This window comes from Onychomys torridus, chromosome 22 (genome assembly GCF_903995425.1).
Source record: "Onychomys torridus chromosome 22, mOncTor1.1, whole genome shotgun sequence".
Lineage (NCBI taxonomy): Eukaryota > Metazoa > Chordata > Mammalia > Rodentia > Cricetidae > Onychomys > Onychomys torridus.
This window is the reverse complement of record NC_050464.1, coordinates 37,636,873-37,659,327: the sequence shown is the minus strand read 5'-3', so window position 1 is coordinate 37,659,327 and position 22,455 is coordinate 37,636,873. Positions and strand designations below refer to the sequence as shown.

At 47.2% G+C, this 22,455-nt stretch overlaps 3 protein-coding genes across 3 annotated transcripts; 1 reads left to right on the top strand and 2 right to left on the bottom strand.

Moving 5' to 3' along the window:
- Window positions 1-801: 801 nt before the first annotated feature.
- Window positions 802-11,758, bottom strand: Gatc (glutamyl-tRNA amidotransferase subunit C). The gene is made up of 3 exons (XM_036171826.1): window positions 11,337-11,758; window positions 2,358-2,461; window positions 802-1,309 (listed from the first exon to the last, which is right to left on the bottom strand). The coding sequence occupies exons 1-3, from the start codon at window positions 11,747-11,749 to the stop codon at window positions 1,254-1,256; spliced, it is 573 nt and encodes a 190-aa protein (XP_036027719.1). The 5' UTR covers window positions 11,750-11,758; the 3' UTR covers window positions 802-1,253.
- On the top strand, window positions 11,716-14,335 carry Triap1 (TP53 regulated inhibitor of apoptosis 1). The gene is made up of 2 exons (XM_036171827.1): window positions 11,716-11,894; window positions 13,439-14,335. Exons 1-2 carry the CDS (start codon window positions 11,748-11,750, stop codon window positions 13,520-13,522), a joined length of 231 nt encoding a protein of 76 aa, XP_036027720.1. The 5' UTR covers window positions 11,716-11,747; the 3' UTR covers window positions 13,523-14,335.
- Window positions 14,336-18,478: 4,143 nt separating this feature from the next.
- LOC118572423 (cytochrome c oxidase subunit 6A1, mitochondrial) lies at window positions 18,479-21,278 on the bottom strand. The gene is made up of 3 exons (XM_036172042.1): window positions 21,142-21,278; window positions 20,870-21,015; window positions 18,479-18,748 (listed from the first exon to the last, which is right to left on the bottom strand). The coding sequence occupies exons 1-3, from the start codon at window positions 21,245-21,247 to the stop codon at window positions 18,665-18,667; spliced, it is 336 nt and encodes a 111-aa protein (XP_036027935.1). The 5' UTR covers window positions 21,248-21,278; the 3' UTR covers window positions 18,479-18,664.
- Window positions 21,279-22,455: the final 1,177 nt, after the last annotated feature.

The following is a 22,455-nucleotide window of genomic DNA, read 5'->3' as shown; positions in this document are numbered from 1 at the left end:
GAGATGATCTCTTGATGCCTCTAATCCCTGTATCTGGGAGGCTGTGGCAGGAAGACAGCTGTGCGTTCAAGGCCAGCCTGAGGTACAGAGGCCCTGTCTGAACAAACAAAACTGTGTGTGTGTGTGTGTGTGTGTGTGTGAACATTACAGATAAAGGGAAGAACGAAAACAAGCCCAGTGCTATTTTTAACAAGTTCTCTTTTCAGAAAGGAACTGTTTGCTGGTGTTCAGAGACACTGTGGGGGGAGAGCGGTCAGGTGTTCACAGACACTGTGTGTGTGGGGAGGGGTCAGGTATTCACAGACACTGTGTGTGGGGGGGGAGGGGTCAGGTGTTCACAGACACTGTGTGTGTGGGGACCGATCAGGTGTTCACAGACACTGTGTGTGGGGAGGGGTCAGGTGTTCATAGACTGTGTGTGTGGGGAGCAGTCAGGTGTTCACAGACACTGTGTGTGTGGGGGGGTCAGGTGTTCACAGACTGTGTGGAGAGGGGTTAGGTGTTCACAGACACTGTGTGTGTGGGGAGCGGTCAGGTGTTCAGAGACACTGTGTGTGTGTGGGGAGCAGTCAGGTGTTCACAGACACTGTGTGGAGAGGGGGGTCAGGTGTTCACAGACACTGTGTGTGTGTGGGAGGGGTCAGGTGTTCACAGACACTGTGTGTGGAGAGGGGTCAGGTGTCACAGACCCTGGGGAGGGGTCAGGTGTTGATACTGTGTGTGGAGAGGGGTCAAGCATTCATAAACATTGTGTGTGCGGAGGGGTAGTACTCCTTTCTGAGAAAGGAAGAGGGTTCTAAATTAGGAGTTCCCAGGCTGTTGTTTATTTTGGTGCTGCGCAAACCTTTCCATAAAATGAACCCTCTGGTAGGAATAAAGTAGGTAGTAGGAACAAATGAAGGTGGCTGGCTGCTCAAGTCAATGGAAGAATAACTAAAAGTAACTTGTCACCTGGTCACGGTAATCTCTCCCCTAAGCAGAAACAGAAGAATTCACATAGATACATTCTGATAGTGGTTTTTAGGAGGAGATGCAGGAGGATGTTTTCCACACAGAACAGCCTGTCAGTACTTGATCCATTTCTTTTGAAGCAGGCTTGTGGTGGTCTGTTAGCTGGGTGTTTTCCATTTCTGTCCTCAGAACAGCTACCAAGAAGTCATAAATGTCCGGTTTACTCCTGACTTCACAGTAGTAAATGACTACCCTTGTGAGTCCACCATCTTGATAGGTAGGGTTCCCCTTTCCCAGAACAGCTACTCTGCTGTGGGAGAAGGGATCTTGTTTACCATGTCTTGCAAAGAAATATTACCTGTTTGAAAACAAGAAAGAGCATTATAGTTGAGCCTGCTGTCCAGCTGGCCCTCCTAAAGGTCACTTGGTTTTCATGGAAAACATTGAAAGTAGGCATCAATGCCATCCTTTTTCCAACTCTCAGGTATCAGTAACAGTTCAAAGTGAAGCCAAATCCACACTTTGCAGTGCATACAGGAAGCTGTGCATAACCACATACATGCAGGAAGGGTGGAAGACTAAGAACAGACCTCTGAGCCTAGTTCTGTGATAGTAGATAGTAGATAGATCTGCTGGGCCCTGAGATGGCAAGGTTATAAGTCTTTTCTCTTGTTAAGAGTTTAACCCATGGGCAGTGGTGACACACACCTTTGATCCCAGCATGCAGGAGGCAGAGGCAGGTGGATCTCTGTGAGTTTGAGGCCAGCTTGGTCTACAGATCGAGTTCCGGGACAGCCAGAGCTGTTATATAGAGAAACCCTGTCTCAAACAAAAGTTTAACCCATAGGTTTGTTAGTGTAGTCAGCCAAAACTTTATTTGTTAACTACCTGGTCTTGGTGTCTGATGTGGAGGTTGAGGACTCATTCACAGGAGATAAAAGGTCAAGCCGCTCAAGCTTCCATTTTAAGTGGGTACAGTGAGGTTGGAAATGTAAGTTGCTGTATCAGGGATTGCAAACCATGGCCTAGATAACATATGCTTATAGGTATGTTTCAGCCGGCTTATGTGACACGTTAACTTTTCTTATTTGAATTGGTTGCCAATACAAGTTGAGGAAATAGCAGACAAAATGCCATACATTTAAGTTCTCCAAGCAGATGGGCTTGGGCTCCTCTTGCACTGGAAGAGCACCATGGAATGGCAGCTGTTCCTGTAGACAGGGTTCCAGCCCAGGGAGATATGCTGTCTGCTGCACACCCCCTTCGTCCTTCATTACTGACTGGCCCCAAAGGTGAGTGTGGGTCCTGGACTACTGCCATAACGCCACCACTTGGGTACAGCTGATCCTTTTGTCTTCCGAGAATGTCTGAACTGCTCTGTTGGACTACCCGGGGGTAACACATACCTGGGGGGGCCACAAAATACTCCTCCACAACGTGACGGGAATTCTGTAGGAGTTCTTCAGTACAGTTGCCTTCTGCTACATGGTCAGATCGCAGGTAGAGACATCTGCAAAAGTCAAAGGTGGGAGTCCCCTTTGAGGGGATCAAGGTTTCCAGAGCACAGAGACAGGTTCAGTAAGGAGGCTGTAGGGGAGCAAAAGTCTTTGCTGTGGTCACCATCCCCAAGCAGGGGTACTGGGGTAAAAGTAAACTAAAGAGCTGCTGCAGTTTGTGGGTCCTCCTGGGCACTGAGGTAAGCTGTGATTATTCCCTAGTTTGATTAGCAAACTTTTGGATTAGTATGAGTGAATTAATTTTGGTGAAGTGAGTGAAAGGGCAATTATGATACAACTATATTAAATCTGGGCTGGAGAGAAGTCTCAGTGGTTAGGCGCACTGGCTACTCTTGCTACTCTTCCAGAGGACTCGGGTTTGGTTCCCAGCACCTACGTGTTGACTCACAACAGCCTATGTAACTCCAGTTCCAGAGGATCTGATGCTTTCTTCAAAGGGCATTGCACACACATACACACCATATTTTAAAGTGTCCCAGACCCTGCTTCAGTGAGAAGCACGTACTCAAGAATCAGTGATGTATGTCATTGCCAAAGGGTAGACAAGAAATAACTAGATGGAGGTATAGGGGTGGGGGGAATGGACATTTTACCAGATGTAGCATGAGTCCATGCAAGAGAACACAGCTGATCAGAGAGTGGCAGGAAGTTTAGCAGTGCCCCTAAGATGAATGCGGCCACCTAGAGGGATACACAGATGCCTGCCACTCGGCAGGATACACTGAACAGGTGTACGTGCCAAGAACTCCTGCACTTAGGTAGGTTAAGGCTAGTGCCAACATGGGCTTTGTCTCAAAATAAGGTACATCACAAACATCATCAATCTATTTTTCTCTAGGCATAGTGGCTTCTCTAAAATATGTAGATTGCTTAGTAGGTCAAGGCACTTGCCACCTGGCTTAAGCTGGAGCCACAAGGAAAGAGAATTGACTTCCCTTCTTTGTCCTCTGGTCAGTGCATCTCCATACAGACGCGCGCGTGCGCGCGCGCACACACACACACACACAACTCAGGTGATGGAACACTGCTTTAATTACAGCGTTAAGGAGGCAGAGGCAGGTGTGAGTTCTTGAGTTCTAAGTCAGCTTACATATTAAGCTCAATCAGCCAGGGCTACACAGTAAGATTCTGTCTCCAAAAAAAACCACAAATCTCTAGTGAAACTAACATGGCCTGCTTCTAGATAATACTCCCACTAAAAAGGAAGGGGTCTAGCACCTTTAATCCCACTACCTGGGAGGCAGAGGCAGGTGGACCTCAGAGCTCAAGGTTAGTGTCTACAGAGCGTGCTCAGGACAGCCACCTGAGGAAGTCTGTCTCAAATAACAGCAAAAGGAGCTGAAGTCACTAGCAAAGGGAGTAACCCTAATAGAAGCATCCAACTCACAGCTAGATATTGTTATTCATGGTAAGAGGATGGAGTGGGGGGGGAGGGATTGGAATTGGTTCTAGGGTCCACACTTGTCTGGTTGGTTTTGGTTTTTCCATACTATGTATGCCACGCTGGACTCAAAACTCTTCATCCTTCCTCCTCCGCCTCCTGAACTGAGTTGTGCCACTACAATAACCCCACCTCCTCCCCCCCCCCCAAAAACTGAAAGTATGTTAGCTGTGGCCTTGAAATGGAATAATCTTCCTAGACCATAGTTTCTTTTCAAAAAGTGAAGTTTGCACTTCCATGGTTTTTTTCTTTGTTTGCGACAGGGACTCACCATGTAGTCCTGGCTGGCTGGAAGTCATGTAGACCAGGCCTGCCTCAAACTCCTAGAGGTCCTCCCACCCTGGTCTCGTGAGTGCTGGGAATAAAGGCGTGAGAGTTAGCATACCCAGCTAACTGTTTTGGGTTTTGTTTGCTTGCTTGTTTGGTTTTTTTGAGACAGGATTTCTCTGTGTAGCCCTGGCTGTCCTGGAACTTGATGTGTAGACCAGGCTGGCCTCAAACTCAGATATCTGCCTGCCTCTGCCTCCCGAGTGCTGGCATTAAAGGCTGGAATTTGTTTTTTTAGCCAAAAAACAAAACCAAACAAAAATTGGGGGCTGGAGCTGTTGGTTAGTGGTACAGTGATTGCTTCATATGTGTGAGGTCCCGAATTCAATATCTAGCACAGAAGGTAGAGAAAAAATTGCAACTGTATTATCCAGAGGCAGCCATTGGTCTTTCTGGACTAGGATTCTGTTGGAGAATGCTGAGAACACAGGAGATCCAAAGTCCCAGCACTGCAAAACTCATCTCTCTTAGCTTCCTTCATTTACAGAAGTATGGAAGAAGGCTTCATAAAGTTGCTGGAAACATCTAATGTAATTTAAAGATTTAGTTTTATTATGTATGTGTGTGTGTGTGGGTATGTGCACACGAGTACAGGTGTCACTGAGCACGAGAGGCGTAGGATCCCCTCGAGTTGAGAGTCAGTTGTTAGCTGCCCGGCTTGGGTGCTACAAACTGAACCCAGGTCCTCTGCATGAAGTCACCACTCTTAACCACTCAGCCATCTCTCCAGCCCCCAAATGTATGGGTTGTTCTGTTTTGTTTTGTTTTAACGAAGGACTCCTGGTAATGGTGGCAACGGTGACAGTGCACAACTTTAATCCCAGCACCGGAGTTCGAGACCAGCCTGGCCTACAGAGGGAGTTCCAGGACAGTCAGGGCTACACAGAAACTGTCTCAAAAAACCAAAAAGGAAAGAAAAAAAGAACAGCAGGCTGGGGTGGGGCAGTGAAACAGCTCGAGTAAAGTCTGTCTGGGAGCCGGGCGGCTGTGGCGCACACCTTAGTCCCAGCAGGAGGCAGAGGCAGGTGGATCTCTGAGTTCCAGGACAGGTGCAAAGCTGCACAGGGAAACCCTGTCTGGGGGGGGGGGGGGGGGAGCTGTTTGACCCCTGGGACCCAAGTGAACAAGACCCAACTCCCTCCACATGTGTGCTGTGTCATTCTCATACCCCTCCCCAGTAAATGCAATAAAAAAGATTAAAAACATCAAGCAGGTAGCAATGCTTAAATGAGGTCAAGGTAGGATATCACAAGCTGAAGCCAGACCAGGCTACTGCTGCATGAAAATTTACCGCAGGACTGACAAACATCTAATCACAATGACAGACCACAGTCCAGCTCGGAGAAGCAATTGGTGTCACCGGGGTTACTGGCAGGGGCACGGACAACTTAGAGGCAGTTATAACACTGAAGAAAAATACCTCTCCTAGCAACTGTTACCTGGTGGTAAATCTTGAGGAGGGGCAGAACCTCATGAACTCCTTTCTCCCTCCATAAACAAAGTCAAGGAGCCCAACTTGGTCTGATTTCCTTTGGATCATCCCACCCGCTGACAGCTCAAGAGGTCAGCAGCATGTCACCCCGGAAGAGGATGTCTACAACAAGTGCATAGCAAGGTCCTGATGTTTGTTTGTGGTTTTTTGGAGACAGTGTTTCTCTGTGTAGCTGAGTGCTGGGATTAAAGGCCTGCCACTGCCTGATACAAGATCCTGTTTTTAAAAAGCAAAATGCAAGCCAAGAGATGGTGGCACATATCTTTGATCCCAGCACTCAGAAGGCAGAGGCAGGCAGATCGATCTCTGTGAATCTGAGGCCAGCCTGGTCTACACAGAGAAACCCCATCTCGGGGGTGGGGTGGGGTGGGGTGGGGTGGGGTGGGGTGGGATCTGACGTGACGGCAGCAGGCCAGCATTCTTGCAGCAACTCCAGAATCTTAGACACTGAACAGGCCTGGGTGACTTCGAGATGAGTTTTTTGTTTTGATTGTTGTAGTTAGTGGTGAGGAATCAACCAAGGACCTCAGGCCCACTGGCTTTTCAGGCACTATTTATTTGTTTAGAAGATTTTTTTAACAACTTATTTATTTTTTTGAGTAAAATCAAAACTTATAAGCCACAGTCATCCTAGGGTCCCCCTGCCATATACAGCCTCCCTGGTTCTGTGGGCTGCAGTCTGGTTGCTCTTTGCTTTATATCTAGAATCCACTTATGGGTGAGTACATACTGTGTGTATCCTTCTGAGTTTGGGTTACCTCACTCAGGACGATTTTTTTCTAGTTCCATCCATTTGCCTGCAGATTTCATGCTGTCATTGTTTTTCTCTGCTGAGTAGTACTCCATTGTGTATATGTACCACATTTTCTTAATCCATTCTTCAGTTGATGGGCATCTAGGTTGTTTCCAGATTCTGGCTATTACAAATACTGCTGCTATGAACATAGTTGACCATGTATCTTTGTGGTGTGTTTATAAGATTTTTAAAGTTATAGCACAAATCTTAAGAGTTCTTATTTATAAAAACAAACCTGGGCCAGGTATTGGGGTGAATGCTGGAAGATCAGAGAAGCAGAACAAGCCACAGCTTCCTCACCTTGCCAGTTCCTCAGCTGATCCTGTTTCCTCAGACTGGAAGACTCTGAGTCCTCATCTGAATGGATCTCAGCTGAACTGCTGCTCGAAGCCTAAAAGCTTAACTAGCCAAATGCTTCTAGTTTCTGGTCTTCACATCTTATATATCTTTCTCTTTCTGCCATCACTCCCTGGGATTAAAGGCATGAGTCACCATGCTTGGCTGTATCCTTGAACGGATGGATTTCTGCCTCTGGAATGCTAGGATTAAAGGCGTGTGCTACCACTGCCTATCCTCCATGTTTAATATTGTGGCTGTCGTCTCTGACCCCAGATAAGTTTATTAGGGTGCACAATATTTTGGGGAACACAATATCACCACAAAAAGTTATTCTTAATTATGTGCATGTGAGTGCCAGTGCCTCCGGAGGCCCTGGAGCTGGAGTTAAAATGTGGTTGTAAGCCACCTACTATGGGTGTTGGGGCTCAGCTTAGGGGTCCTTTGTAAGAGCAGCAGTAGAGATTCTTAACTGCTAAGCCAACTCTCAGCCTCTATTTATCTGTTTTTTTTTTTTTTAGAAACAGGGTCTCCTTCAATAGCCTAGGCTGATCTCAAACTTGGGCCAGTCCTGCCCAAGCATCCCAAGTCCTACAGTTATGGGTGTGAGCCACCATGGCCAGTTCCAGGCCAACTGTTTACTGTCTACCTCACCTGTCTTCCTGCACCGGGATTCTACAAGATGGGTTAGTTTTAATGCTCCAAGACATCCATTTCCATAACTGATGTCTTTCCTCAGCATCGAGGCCAGTGGTTCTCAACCTGTGGGTCATGAACCCTTCAGAGGATGCATATCGGACATTTATGTTACGATTCATAACAGTAGCAAAAAAAAAAAAACAGTTATGAAGTAGCAATGAAAATAATTTTATGGCTGGAAGTCACCACAACGTGAGGAGCTGTGTTAAAGGGTCGAAACATTAGGAAGGTTGAGAACCGATGAGCCAGGCTAACATAAACTACGTAGTTTCCTGCGAGGAATGAAAACTGATTCTTTCTAGGTCCTGGTTCAGATGAAGAATCCTGGCTAAAAAGGGTGGTTGGGTTTGTGAACTCTATGTTTCTTCTGCGTCCCCCAGTTCACTCTGGCCCCACCACTCACGTCTGCAGAGCTCCCCCCACCCTGCTGTCCTGTTTCTACTTTGTTAGAGGCTTAGAATGAGGGCTCAGTTGTCTTGTTCCAGACTTTAGGGATGGACGGACACAGCTCAGAGGTGGAACACTTCCTCCGAATGGGCCTGGATGTGCCACAGTGCATGTGTGAAGATGGGGACAACTCAGGAATCTTTCTCTCCCTCCACCATTTGGTGGGGGTCCCAGGTTTGAACTCAGGCCATAAGGCTTGGCAGCAGATGCCTTGTCCACTGGGCCATCTAGTGAGACGTCAGTGAAGTCAGCCTCTGGATTTGAGAAGACAGAAAAGGCATGTTTAAGTGCTACTACCTGGCTTATCTCTCTCTAGCACTACTCAAATTACAGGCTTATGGGTGCCAAGTCCTGGCTCTTCCTGTGAAATTCTGAACCCGCTTCTCCTATGCATGGAATTGGAATTCTTCTTGCCTTCCAGAGTCATATATGATAACTGAGGTATTGTACACAAACTGCTAGTCCACAGAACAGGCACGCTAAGGCTCAACCTCAATAATACATTATTAATGTGTAGACAGACTTCTATTCTGTTACAGCCATTACTGGCTACTGCCTTAAACTGCTGAAAACCTACTAGGGTGTTTCGAGTGTAGATGAGCATTTAAAACACCGAAGTCAGGGGCTGGAGAGATCAAGAGCACTTTCTGCTCTTACAGAGGGCCCGGGTCTGGTTGCTTGTACCCAGAGGGGGGTTCACAACTGCCTATAACTCCAGGTCCGGGGATCTTGCTGGCACCACTCTCTTCTGACCTCTGTGGATTTCTGCACACATGCAAAGACTCGAGCATACACACATAAAACACCTTCAAGTCTGGCCTGGGGTGCTGGGATTTATGAGGCCTAGTTTTTGAAGTCCTACAAATGTCATATTAAAATGACTAGTGGGCAGCACTCGGGAGGCAGAGGCAGGCAGATCTCTGTGAATTTGAGACCAGCTTGGTCTACAGAGCGAGATCCAGGACAGGCACCAAAACTACACAGAGAAACCTTGTTTTGGAAAACAAACAAACAAACAAAAAAAGACTAGTTAGAGTCATTAACCTAAAGTATATTTAATTGGGAGTTGGGGATTTAGCTCAGTGGTAGAGCACTTGCCTAGCAAGCGCAAGGCCCTGGTTTCGATCCTCAGCTCCACAAAAAAAAAAAAAAAAAAGTCTATTTAATTGAGGGGAAGAAATGCAACTGAACGACAAGCTCAGATTCCAGCCACTACTTGCTATGTCAACTATTGCTTTTTTTAAATTTACTTATTTTGATTTTATGTGCATTGTTGTCTTATGTGCATGTACGTCTGTGTGAGGGTGTCAGATCTTGGAGTTCGAGACAGTCGTTAGCTACATGTGGGTGCTGGGAATTGAACCCGAGTCCTCTGGAAGAGCAGTCAGTCTTCTTAACTGCTGAGCCATCTCTCCAGTCCCACAACTGCACTTCTTTAGTTACTCCCAGAAGTCAGGAAATCCTGACTCTTGAAAAAACAATTACGTTTTAAAAATGTTGTATGGGGCGGAGGTATGTACTATGGTATGTGTGTGGAGGTCAGGGGACAACTTGTTCAAGTCAGCTCTCTTCTTCCCCCATGTGGGTCTTGAGGATCAAACTAAGATCATCAGGCCTGGCAGCAAGTGCTCTCACCATTGAACCACACCACCCCCACCCCATTGTGCTTCTATTCTCTCCCCCAAATAACGTGATGAAATGTTCATTCAAGCATTTACCAAGTACTTACTCAGTGCTTACACCGAAAATAAGCGATACAAACATGCTCCACGGGATGCAGATAAACAGAAGGGGAGGAGAGGCAGAGAAATAACATTCAAGTAGACCCATTGTGATTGACACTCCTGAGTACCACAGACCCACAAAGATGTAACTGTACACGGGAATGAGGACTCTCCGGCAGTCGGCAGCCTGAGAGGAAAGGAAAAGAAGCAGAAAAGCAGCGGGATGAAGCCCCCCCCCCCCCCCCCCGGCTGAGAACTGAGAGAGAAGGTAACATGGAGGGAGAGCTCAAGGAGCTGAGAGAACATGGCAGTGCCGGCCTGGAGAAACGGGCAAGGCCTATGACAGACAGACGATGCCCTGCCGGTCATGAGGAAACCTCCTAGGCTTCATTAGAAGCGGCGGCACATCTCCTGAAGGCCTGGGTCGGGAAAATGACATCGGGTTTCTCTTGTGAAGTGCTGGGTAACATTAGGCAAATGGTGTGAACCTCGTTGGACCTGAGCAGCAGGTCAAAGACTGGAAGGTGAGAAGAACAGGAAACTAACAATTTTCAAACTGAGGAAGCATTTCACATAAAGGACCTGGTTACAGATTTGGCTCTGTTGTCACTAAGGAGACTAGAAAGATGGCACTGGTCATTCAGGGGACCCAGGTTTGATTCCCAACACCCACATGGTGGCTTACAATCACCAGTAACTCTAGTTCCAGGGGATCCCACACCTTTTTCTGCACTAGACACATGGCACACAGACATACAAGCAGCCCAAACATCGACACACAAATTAATAATTAAAAAAAAAATCACCTCCAAGCCAAGGTACCTCACACTTATAATCCCGGCATTTGAGAAACTGGGCAAAGACTGGCTCACGTTTGAGACCAGCCTGGGATACATAAACACGGTGGTTGCTCAACAACCTATAATCCCAGCACTGGGAACGTGGAGGTCTGGGGAGGACCAGTAATTAAAGGTCATCCTTAGCTTGCCTGGTCTACATGAGACCCTGCCTCAAAAGAAGTAAATAAAAATAATGAAACAACTGCTGGGTGTGGTGATACAGGCCTATAAATACTACTAAGGGAACAGCTAGATAACCTTGGGTTCAAAGCTAGCCCGCACTGTATAGCCAGATTCTGTTTCAAAAATAGATGGAACATAGCTTCTGTGTTATTCGGATATGCCATATTAGCATATGAACTTACTTGAGAAGGTCTCCAAAATATATCATAATATTTGCTTCTTTCAGATAGTTAATCTGATGTAGGGGATGAGCGTGGCTTGCTGAGAAAGTTATGGAAACCAGAACCGGCTGGAGGGGCCAGAGGGAACAGTACATCCGAGTGGATGAGCAGGGATCTATGAAGTAGGGCTTCGAAGGCGATGACTACAAGCAGGTCGGATTTTGTCCCTTTTACACCGAGACTAGGAAGGCTAGAGGATTCTAAACGGGAGTAACAGGGTCTATAATGAACTAGGGAGCAGTGAGGACATCCTCTCGGTGACTGGGCAAATTCCCAATCACGCAAAGGACACTCACTGAAAGGACCTGAAGGAGCCTCGAAGGTGCCCTGGTCAAGACCTCGAGGCGGCAACCGGGAGTTTACCTGTCCTCCAGTACCGACTCCAGGGGCTCCACGCCGTCGGTGTCCACGGCGTGCAGCTGATCGGCGAAGGCGATGGCTTTCTCCAGCCGGGCCACCGCCTCGCGGCTGCCGAAGTTCACCAGCGCCAGCCGCTCCAGATGCTCGATTTTCGCGGCGGGCACCGGGCCGCCGCCCTGCGGGGCGAGGCGTGGAGTGTGGGTCCCCGGCCCCGCAGCCTGGACCTCTCCCTGTGGATCCGCTTTGGAAGCGAAGCCTCGGCCCCGGTGCAGCGCAGCCGGAAAACGTCCCCACACAGCCCGTGCCCACATTTCTTCGCTTCTCCGCCTCCGTAGTGAGAAAGGCGGGGCGACGCGCGCGATACTGACGACATTAGAGTGCGCCGTGGTCGCCGTCGCAGCCGCCGCCATCGCCATGAACAGCGTCGGGGAGGCTTGCACTGACATGAAGCGGGAGTACGATCAATGCTTCAACCGCTGGTTTGCCGAGAAGTTCCTCAAAGGGGACGGCTCCGGGGACCCTTGCACCGACCTCTTCAAACGCTACCAACAGTGTGTCCAGGTGAGCCGCGCCCCAGGCCCGCCGCAGAGGCTGCTGCAGCCAGCCCTCTTCTCCGCCATCCCACGAATAGGGGTCTCTCCTTGACACACGGGGATGCTTTTGTGGTGCTTTGCTTTCTGCGGAGTACAGTAGCATCTTCTGGTTCATTTATTTGGTGCTCATTCTAAACTTGCAAAGTAGCCGTAGCTATCCATATCTTAAAAAACTGCGTGGTGCGTGCGTGTGTGCGTGCGTGTGTGTGTGTGTGTGTGTCCGTGTGTGTGTCCGTCCGTCCGTCCGTCCGTGTGCGCAATGAGGGTAGGGACAACTTCCCGGAATCGTTTTTCTCCTTCCACGTTTATGTGGGCTCCGGAGATTGAGTTCGGGTCACCAGGCTTGGCCGCAAGACCTTCTATTATCTGTATCTTACAGATGGAAAACTAGCACTCAGAAGTAGTGATTGGTTCAAATGCACTAGCGTCTGGTGACGGTGATTATTTTATTGGTGGTGCAACGTTTCATTGTTATGAGAAGTGGATGGTGTTTACTGTTTTCTAGACTGTTGACATGGCGGTGGTCCTCATTGTTTATTATGATCTCTTTTTTGCTCTGTTTTTCTCCATCAATTCCCAGTTGCAGCTAGTAAGGTTTGATTCTAGACCAGTAGATGCACTTTCACTAACTTAATCTAAAACACCCTCTCCACTCCAGGAGCGATTTTTAGCCAATTCTCAGACAGTGAAGGTGACTCAGTCACATAGCTGCTGGTACTGGAATATATTTGAACACTGTCACTAAGACAAAGTAGTGGTACCTCCTGCCTCTGCCTCCCAAGAACAGGTGTGCATACCACCCAGGAGTTTCTATCTTTACAGCGGTACTTCCTTGTTAAAACAATGCTGGGTGTGGTGGTACACACCTTTAACCAGGAGTCAGAGGCAGACTGGCATTTGAGTCCCAGGCTAGCCAGGACTACATACATGTGACACCATGACTCAAAGGGTGTTCTTTGAATTGTGGTTCACTTTGGTTTACTTTTGTGCCATTACACTGCAGTTACAAAACACTGACTTCAAGTTTCCATAGACCTTTTTTTTTTTTTTTTTTTTTTTTTGGTGGAGCCGAGGATTGAACCCAGGGCCTTGGGCTTGCTTGGCAAGCACTCTACCACTGAGCTAAATTCCCCCCCCCCCCCCCCCCCCCCTTTTTTTTTTTTTTTTTTTGTTTTTTTTTTTTTTTCCAAGACAGGGTTTCTTTCTCTGTGTAGCTTTGTGCCTTTTCTGGAACTCACTTTGTAGATCCGCCTGCCTCTGCCTGCCTCCAGAGTGCTGGGATTAAAGGCGTGTGCCACTACCACCCGGAGACTTTTTTTTTTTCTTCCTGTTTTTTGAGACAGGGTTTCTCTGTGTATTCCTGGCTGCCCTGGAACTCCTTTATAGACCAGGCTGGTCTTGAACTCAGAGATCCACCTGGCTCTGCCTCTCGAGTGCTAGGATTAAAGGCATGGGCCACCACTGCTCAGCTACTTCCATAGACTTTGATGATACATTTTTTTTTTCTTTCAGAAAGCAATAAAGGAGAAAGAGATTCCTATAGAAGGACTGGAGTTCATGGGCCATGGCAAAGAAAAGCCTGAAAGCTCCTCTTGACTTGCTTGTCACTTGGAAGATGTCGGGACATTGAGAGGCCTCTGGACTGTGTCAGCTAGGCTGAGAAGCTAGCCATGGGATTCCAGGAGTTTAAGAGGAGCGTTTTATTTCTTCCTTCTTGGTATTCTCCTCACTTCTAAAAGAGCAGCTGTCCCTCTTGCTCTGAGTTTCACTTTTGCTGGCATCTTGCAGGGACTCCATGTGCTACAATGGAACAGCTTCTTGGGGTTTTGGTTATAATACATGGTTTGGAATCAGCTTTCACTAGTCCTTGGATGTAAATAATGATAAACTGGTCATGATCAAGGTTGCGTGACAGCTTTTGCTGCAGAGGACACTTCTTGGGAGTCATTATTCATGAGCACAGTTGGTCAGGACCTCTTTTTCCTCTCAGGGAGCTAATGCTCTGAAAAGGGATCCGGACACAACAGTTTCAATCACTGCTTGGGAACATGATTGTATTTTTATAGTAACGGTTATAACTGCTGTCGGCCTGGGTTAACTACGTAGAAGACAGCTTTACTCAGCTCCTGCCTTAATGAGGTGTCGGATTAACTTGTGAAAGCTTCTGAAACGGCACACACATCACTTTGGAGCTCACAGGGCCGCTCTGTTGGCTGTGGAAGAGTCGCCTACATTACAGCTTTGCTGTCGCCAGCTTCACCTCCTTGAATTAAGGTCAACCTGCATAGCACATAAAAGGCAAGATGCATCTGGCCAAGTGGGATAAAGGTGCTTACTTATTTTTGTTTGCCTACCATGCCCTAAGTCTGTAATCATGAAAATGGAATAAATTCTAAAATTCAGATTTTACCCTTTGCCCCTGGAACTGTGCACGTTATAGAACACTTATTACCCAGTTGCCCCATGTATCTCACTGTGCTGCAGAGAGCGAGGTTTGCTTTGTAATTTCATCTGTTTAAGCCTAGGTGGCTGATGCAACACAACACGTAGGTCAGCAGTCTGACCATCAGGCTGGCCTCCTGCCTCTACCTTCAGCTTGCTGGGATTACACATATAATACCCAGTTTATATAAATAGCTTCTTTAAATTACTATGTATTGTGGTTCCAACACAATGTCATGTAGCCCTCACACCTCCCTACATTTAGAATTTAGTATGTCCCTAGGATGATGTACAGAAGGCTTACATTCTATTTTCTGTGTTACTAATTACTTCATTTTAATTTCACCAACCCTAATGCCATTTCAAAACATTTTACATTTACATTTTTAGGAAAATATAGATGTAAAAAATATTCATGTTTTTCAACTGCCTAAGTCATTGTCCAAAAGATCACAAGAGATTTTTGAGACCTGTATGAGGGAAGCCAGGGGGCTAAAGGTTAGTGCATGTAACTTGGTCTAAGTAAGGGCTCAGTACAGCCAGTAGATGGCAAAGAGAACAGAACAGATTTTTGTTTTTTTTAAACTTGATAATCCTTCCTCTACCTCTTGAATGTTGGGATTTCAAGTATGTTCCACCACATCCAGATTTACAAACTTTTTAAAACAATTATTTATTTTATGTGCATTGCTGATTTGCTTGTGTGTGTGTCTGTGTGAGGGTGTTAGATCCCCTGGAACTGGAGTTACAGACAGTTGTGATCTGCCATGTAGGTGCTGGGAATTGAACTCAGGTCCTCTGGAAGAACTGCCAGTGCTCTTAACCTCTAAGCCACCTCTCCAGCCCTGATTTTCCTGTATTTTTATTGCATTTTGTGTGTGCATGGATAGAATCAGTTTTCTCTGGGTCCTGGGAATCCAATTCAGGCTTCTATCTTGGTAAGTGCCTTTACCAGCTGAGCCATTTTTTCCCCTTTTTTAAAAGATATAGTCCTTGAATTAAATGGATAATTGAGCATGACCTTGAACTCCTGATCCTCTTGCCTCTATCTCTCACATACTGGGACTTAGTTAAGATCACATTTGATTTATGTACTGTTGAGGTTAAACCCAAGATTTCATGCATTCAAGTACATATCAATTGAGCTACATCCTCAGACCATTTTTTCCTTCCTATTTTTATTTATTGTATATGAATATTTTGTTCACATGCATGTATGTGCCTATTGGACCCCCTGGAACTGGAGTTATAGATGGTTTTGAACTATTATGCAAAAAGAACAAGCACTCTTAATTAACCACTTCGCCATCTATCTATAAGATTTCATGTAGCCCAGGCTGGCCTCAAATTTGCCACGTAGATGAAGAACTCTTGATCCTCCTACCTCCACCTCCCAAGTATAGGGATTACAGGCGTGTTCCTTGGGTGTGTACCATCATACTGGGTTACTTTTCTGTTGCTGTGAAGAGATATGGAACTCATAATTTCAGAGAGGTTTTTGTTTTGAAGATTTATTTAATATGTATATAGTGTTCTGCCTGCAGGTCAGAAAAGGGCACCAGATCTCATTACAGATGGTTGTAAGCCACCATGTGGTTGCTGGGAATTGAACTCTGGACCTCTGGAAGAACAACAGTCAATGCTCTTAACCTGTGAGTCATCTCTCCAGCTCTAGTTCCAGAGACTCTAAGTCTATGATCATCATGTCAGGAAGCATAGCAGCAGACAGGCAGGCACGAAGCTGGAGTAGAAGCTGAGAACTCATCCTGATCCACAGGCACAAGGCAGAAAGCTAACTGGGAATGGTGTGGGTTTTTGAGACCTCAGAGCCTGCCTGGCCCCAGGGACACACCTCCTCCAACAAGACCATGCCCCCTAATCCTTCCCAAACAGTTCAACCAACTGGGGACCAAGCATTTCGACATGAATCGATGGGGCCATTCTCATTCAAACAACCACACTGGGGCAGTCCTTTCTGATAACTGATTCATGTGGGCACATTCAGCATTCGTGCATATGGATGCAGGCCAGCCCCCTCCTTCCAATGTGTATGGGACTTGGGTATGGGACTCAGTCATCAGACTTGGCAGCAAGACCTCTACCTGCCAAACCATCTCACTAGATTTTGTTTGTTTTTTCCCTCTTAAGACAAGTCTTGGACTGTAGCTTAGGCTAGTTTTGAACTATATCAGTCCTCTGGCATCAGACTCCTCTTCCCAAAGTTCTAGAGGTTGTAAGTATGTACCACCGTGGCCTTTTAGAGTGTTTGTCGTTGTTTTAGGGTGGTGGTGATGGTGATCATTTTTGGCTTAGGTAAGAAAACCATTCAAATTCCTTAACTTCCAGAATAGATTTAAGAATCCTTGAAATAGGGGCTGGAGAGATGACTCAGAGGTTAGGAGCACTGGCTACTCCTCCAGAGGTCCTGAGTTCAATTCCCAGCACCCATAATGGTGGCTCACAGCCATCTGTAATGAGAGCTTGTGCCCTCTTCTGGCCTGCAGGCAAACATGCTGTATACATAATTAATAAATAAATCTAAAATAAATAAATAAATAAAAGAATCCTTGAAATAGCCAGGTGGTGGTGGTGGTGACACACACTTTTAATCCCAGCACTTAAGAGGCAGATGCAGGTGGATGTCTGAGTTTGAGGCCAGCCTGGTCAGCAGAGTGAGTTCCAGGACAACTAGGGTTACATAGAGAAACTCTGTCTCTAAATACAAACAAACAAACCAAAGAATCCTTGAAATAATAGCATGGTGGTGCATGCCTTCACCTAGCTCATGATGGTGAGGCTAGAAAGCCTAGGAGTTTAAGATCACCTAGGCAACATCACAAGACCCCACCTTAAAAAGAGCAGCCATAATAGTCACCAAGCAATATACACCACAGAGAATATTAAAACACAATTATTTTTAAAAAAGGAACCTGGAGGCATGAGCATGGCCAGCAGGCTACTAAAAATGTCATTAAGCTCCAGCCTAGTGTCAGGATTTATTCAGAAAAAATTACTTGCTATTTGAGAGTTGTTTAGATTTAGTAATCACTGCCTTTAGTTTAGATTTTAACAAAACCCATCAGTCTAATGTTAGAAACACTACAGTACCTCAGTTATGCATTGTACTATAAGCTGCCAAGTTACTCAGACACTACCTGGGGATGGAGGTGGGGTGCAGTAGGTGTCCTTGGCTCAACAGACCAGTTTCACTCAGGAGCTATCAATAATCAAAATAAAGTGTCATACTCTTTCACTTGAAAATCTGGTTTTGTTGTAGGACAGAAATTAACATATAAGATTTCGTTGGTTAGCCATGTATTATTTGGGTAAATCCTTATAATTAGTGGCTCTAACTAAAATCTAACACAGTGTGAACTCAATAAAATTAGTTTCTCACTAATAAATAAAATAATAAATAAAAGCCACTAATAGCTTCCTTGCTTTACACCACATTCCAACAGGATCATCTTAAACTGCTAAGACAATTATTGATTATCCACCCTACCTGACTTCGTCCTCTCTAGAAAATGACTCCAGCTATTTCAAAGGTCTTAACTTTTGACAAGCAATTAATGGCTATGTCAGAGTCATTTTGTAACTACTGCTGTTTTTATTTTCTTTCTTCCTTCCCCCACAAGACAAGGTTTTTCTGTGTAGCCCTTGCTGTCCTTGAACTCACAGAGATCCACCTGCCTCTGCCTCCTGAGTGCTGGGATTAAAGGTGTGCGCCACCACGCCCGAAATGAAACTTCACCCCTTTGGTAGACTCAAACTGGACAACACTGAGAACCACAGCAGAGCTTACAGGAGCACAGGCGCTCTGTTGGATCTGTGTAGCCTCAGCTGACCTGGAACTTGCTATTTTGCCCAAACAGTTTTTGAGGCTGTCACAGGTACCTGTTATTGGTGGTAAGCAGCAACCATTTTATTGATCATTCAGTGTTTGTCAGGGATAACTGCTCTGTGCTCTTGACTACCTACCCTAAGCACAAGAATCCAACACAGAACCAATTATAAACAGTATTCAGTAGGCTAAACCAGATCTGAAGCTCTGTATAATAGCAAAGTAATGTTGATTTCTGGGAATAAACAAAGACTGCGACATTCAGCTCATGAACAATGTAAGTTTAAGTTATTTATTCAAGCCATCTCCTCTTATGAGCAAAGGGATGGAAGACTGGTGTAATGGTCACCTTTTGATACAAGGAAAGATGCGCTTTCATGGTCCACACACACAGTAATGGTCCACACCAGTGCTGTGGTCCCTTGCCGTCTGGGGGAAGGTCCAGGTTCTCTTTACTCATCTTCATAGCCAGTCGGAAGTGGGTTCACATGAGGGTTGTGGAACAGGGTATGGTTACCATCTCCCCAGGGGAAGGGCTGTGGAGTGAAGATGTCAATTAGATAACAGTTCCAAAAAATGCTCACAAAGAACTCTGCCATGAACTGCTTGAAACAGATGATACATAAAACCAAAATGAAAATCTGCCCTTTACTGGCACAATTTCAATTTTCCCATAGCTCCCCCCCAGATTTATTTATTTATGTATTTTATGTATGAGTGCTCTGTCTTCATGCACACCGAAGAGGGAATCAGATCACAGATGATTGTGAGCCACCATGTGGTTGCTGAGAATTGAACTCAAGACCTCTGAAGAGCAGCCAGTGTTCTGGACTGCTGAGCCCTCCCTCAAGCCCCGACTTTCCTGTAACTTGTGTGTTCTAACAAACAACTAGCAGGAGGCCCTTGAAGTAGATGGTAAGAAAAGCAAGCTCCAGATAGCTTGAGACGGCTCAGCAGCATGCACTCACTGCTGAGCTTCAACAGTGCCCAAGCCTGATTCCCAGCACCCACATTAGGGAGCTGATAACTCCTGTACTCTAGAGCCAGGGATTGGAAGCTCGCTCTGGCTTCTCTGAGCATCCATGTGCATACACACTTACTTTAAATCTTTCTTTCTTTTTAGTTTTTTGAAACAGGGTTTCTCTGTTTAACAGCCCTAGCTGCCCTGGAATTCTCTTCTTTTTTGTAGACCAGGCTGGCCTCGAACTCACAGAGCTCCACCTGCCTCTGCCTTCTAAGTGCTGGGATCAAAGGTGTACCACCACACCCGGCTAACTCACTACCTTATTTTAAAAACCAGTTTATTTGTTTTGTGTATGGCCACTGTCAGAAGACAACTTACAGGTGTATGTTCTAAGGCCCTCTACAGAGTGGGTCCCAGGACTGAACTCATGTCCTCAAGCTTGGTAGCAAGTGCTTTTACCTGCTGAGCCATCCTTGGAGCCGAGATTTTTTTTTTTTTTTTTTTGTATGATTCTGCCAATTACAATGTCTTTTGTTTTCTTTCTTTCTTCTCTCTCTCTCTCTCTCTCTCTCTCTCTCTCTCTCTTTCTTTTTTAAAGACAAAGTCTCTCTCCATGGCCCTGGCTGTCCTGGAACCTGCTATGTAGACCAGAGATCTACCTACTTCTGCCTCCCAAGTGCTGGGATTAAAGGCATGTGCCACTATGCCCAGTTTTGTTTTGTTTTGTTTTGTTTGGCTCACAACCATTTTTTGGTTTTTCTGAGACAGTCCCATTTAGCCCAACCTAACCTCGATTTTACAATGTAGCAGAGCAAAACCTTCAGCTACTGATCCTCCTCATCTTCACCTCCCCTGTGCTGGGATTACAGACCTGAACTACCACCATGGAGCAGACATTTAGGAGGGATTAGTACTGCCATCTAGTGGCAGAGGCCAAGGCAGGATGCTGTCAAACACCTTACTTTTCCTTCCTTCCTTTTTTTCCCCCCTTTTTCCTGAGACAGGGTCTCACTAAATAGCTCTGGCTGTCCTGGAGCTCACTATCTAGATCAGACTGGCCTTGAACTCAGAGACCGACCTTCCTCTGTCTCCCAGGGCTGAGGCTGTACAAGCCTGGGCTCGAGGCTCAGGGGTTCTCCGTCTAGAATAAAGTTTCTGCGAGGCTAGTCCTATGTGAATAAGGTGACACAGTTTTTAAGGAACAAGAAGACACCCTTGTTAGAATACATCAAGTGACGGGAGAGCAGATTATTTAACTGTCTACACGAACAGCCGAGGAAGGAAACAGTTGAAATGACAGGCAGGCCCGGTGAGGGGCACACCGGCAGTCGGGGGTCGTTAAGCACCTAGCATCACCCAGCATGGCAAATGCCCAGATCGCGAATCACCTTCGGGGCTTGCCGCTGTAGAGGCACCCCAAACCTCCAAGCTTTCATGCAAGAAGCAGCTGCTTCTGAGCTGCAGCAGAAGACAAAGAGGCGCCACCAACAGGGGAAAATGGAAACCCAGCGGCATCTACTGTGTGACCTCTTAGGAAAACTGAGCCACAAGCTGGCTTCCCTCGGGCAAAACGGGCACGAACAAAACGTTCTGTTTGCGCGGACAGGCCGGCAGCCACGCTCCTGGAGCCCCACGGGCTTGCCTGGGCCGGGGAGCGGGGAATGAAACAACCCAAGGGCGGCAAAGGGCGTACCTTGGTCCTGATGCGGAGATGGGGGTAGGCGACGAACTCCGGCCTCTCGTGCTCTCCTGCACGCCGCGACGTGAGGAAGACGTTGAGCATGCTCACTGCCACCCCGGGCAGCGCCACGAAGTAGGTGAGGGCCTTCCACATGCGAGCTGCGGCGGGGCCACAACGTCAGCCTCGGCCTCTCCCGCCCGCCGGCCGGGCCTCCCGCCAAGGTCACGGCCCGGCCGGGCCGCCCGCCGGCCGCCGAGGCCCCACTCCCACCCGCGCCCCTGTACCTGAGCCCTCCTCGCCGTGGGCGCCGCTCGACATGGGCCGCCCCACCCGTGGGAGGGCCCGGCCCAGCAGCCCAGACGCCCGAGACGCACACACCGCCGCCACCATCTTGGAACTGCACCGGCGCGCCGGAAGCGGAAGTGGGAACACCGCGAAGGGGGCGGGACAGAGACGCCAAACGAAGCCTCCATTGGGCAACGCCTCCCTCGACGCTGCCCCGGAGCGGCGGTACCTGCGCACTTCTGCCAACTCCGGCCAAAGCCTCCCCGCGGCTCGGGCGGGGGTGCGCATGCGCCCCGCGCCCCGCGCCGGCGCCCCGCCCCGCTCCTGTCTGCTGCTAGGTGACCGTCATGGCTGATTCGGCCCCTGCGGAACTCGTGCGGCTTTATTCTTTTATATATATATATATATATAAATTGCTACCGTCTTTGGAGTCCCTGGACAGGAGCTGAAGTGCCGAGAACATATCACGTTACCGGAAACGCCATTCTCTTTCCTCGCTGCCTTCTAATGCTGTGTTTTTCCGAGGCACCCGACACCCTCGTCCTTGTTCTCACTCTTAAAAGACAATTATCGCCGGGCGGTGGTGGCGCACGCCTGTAATCCCAGCACTCGGGAGGCAGAGGCAGGGGGATCTCTGTGAGTTCGAGGCCAGTCTGGTCTACAGAGGGAGTTCCAGGACAGGCTCAAAGCTACACAGAGAAACCCTGTCTCGAAAAACCAAACAACAACAAACAAAACAAAACAAAGACAATTATCACCGTCTTCTGTGACGCCCTCTTTAGACTGTAAAGTCCGTGGTTTGCCAGCGCTGCATTCTCAGAGTTACTTGCTCGGAATCATGCCTAGGCAATCGTGCCTAGCAGGCGCTTAATACAATTTAATAAATGAATGCATGAATCCACGTCTTAATGAGTCATTGAATAGCTCCTAGATCAGGAGGGACCCTGGAATTGGTGGCGGAACATCTGAATTCTAATATCAGCTCCATATCCTCAACGTTTGGCCTGTGGTCGTTACTGCCATTTTCTCCCTCAAATTTCACAAATATCTGTTAAATTTTGTCTATATAACTTTTTTGGTTCTGTTTTTGTTTTTGAGATAGGGTTTCTTTGATAGCCCTGGCTGTCCTAGAACTCGCTCTGCAGACCAGGCTGGTCTTGAACTCACAGAGATCTGCCTGCCTCTGAGGGTTGGGATTAAAGGTGTTCACCACCAGGGCCCAGCGCCTATGCGATTTTTCAGTTCCTCCTTTCTTCTTTCTATTTGTCTAAAAGCCTTCATAAAGATAGAAGTTAAAAAGCCGGGATACCAGG

Excerpts from the sequence above, each read along its gene's own strand:
- Triap1 (XM_036171827.1), top strand. The coding sequence starts at position 11,748 with ATGAACAGCGTCGGGGAGGCTTGCACTGACATGAAGCGGGAGTACGAT. Across the intron at positions 11,895-13,438 it reads GCTACCAACAGTGTGTCCAG|AAAGCAATAAAGGAGAAAGA; the intron begins GTGAGCCGCGCC and ends TTTTTCTTTCAG.
- Gatc (XM_036171826.1), bottom strand. The coding sequence starts at position 11,749 with ATGGCGATGGCGGCGGCTGCGACGGCGACCACGGCGCACTCTAATGTC. Across the intron at positions 2,462-11,336 it reads GAGTCGGTACTGGAGGACAG|ATGTCTCTACCTGCGATCTG; the intron begins GTAAACTCCCGG and ends TGACTTTTGCAG. Across the intron at positions 1,310-2,357 it reads GTATTTTGTGGCCCCCCCAG|GTAATATTTCTTTGCAAGAC; the intron begins GTATGTGTTACC and ends GTTTTCAAACAG.
- LOC118572423 (XM_036172042.1), bottom strand. The coding sequence starts at position 21,247 with ATGGTGGCGGCGGTGTGTGCGTCTCGGGCGTCTGGGCTGCTGGGCCGG. Across the intron at positions 21,016-21,141 it reads CCACGGCGAGGAGGGCTCAG|CTCGCATGTGGAAGGCCCTC; the intron begins GTACAGGGGCGC and ends GCCCCGCCGCAG. Across the intron at positions 18,749-20,869 it reads ATCTCCGCATCAGGACCAAG|CCCTTCCCCTGGGGAGATGG; the intron begins GTACGCCCTTTG and ends TTCACTCCACAG.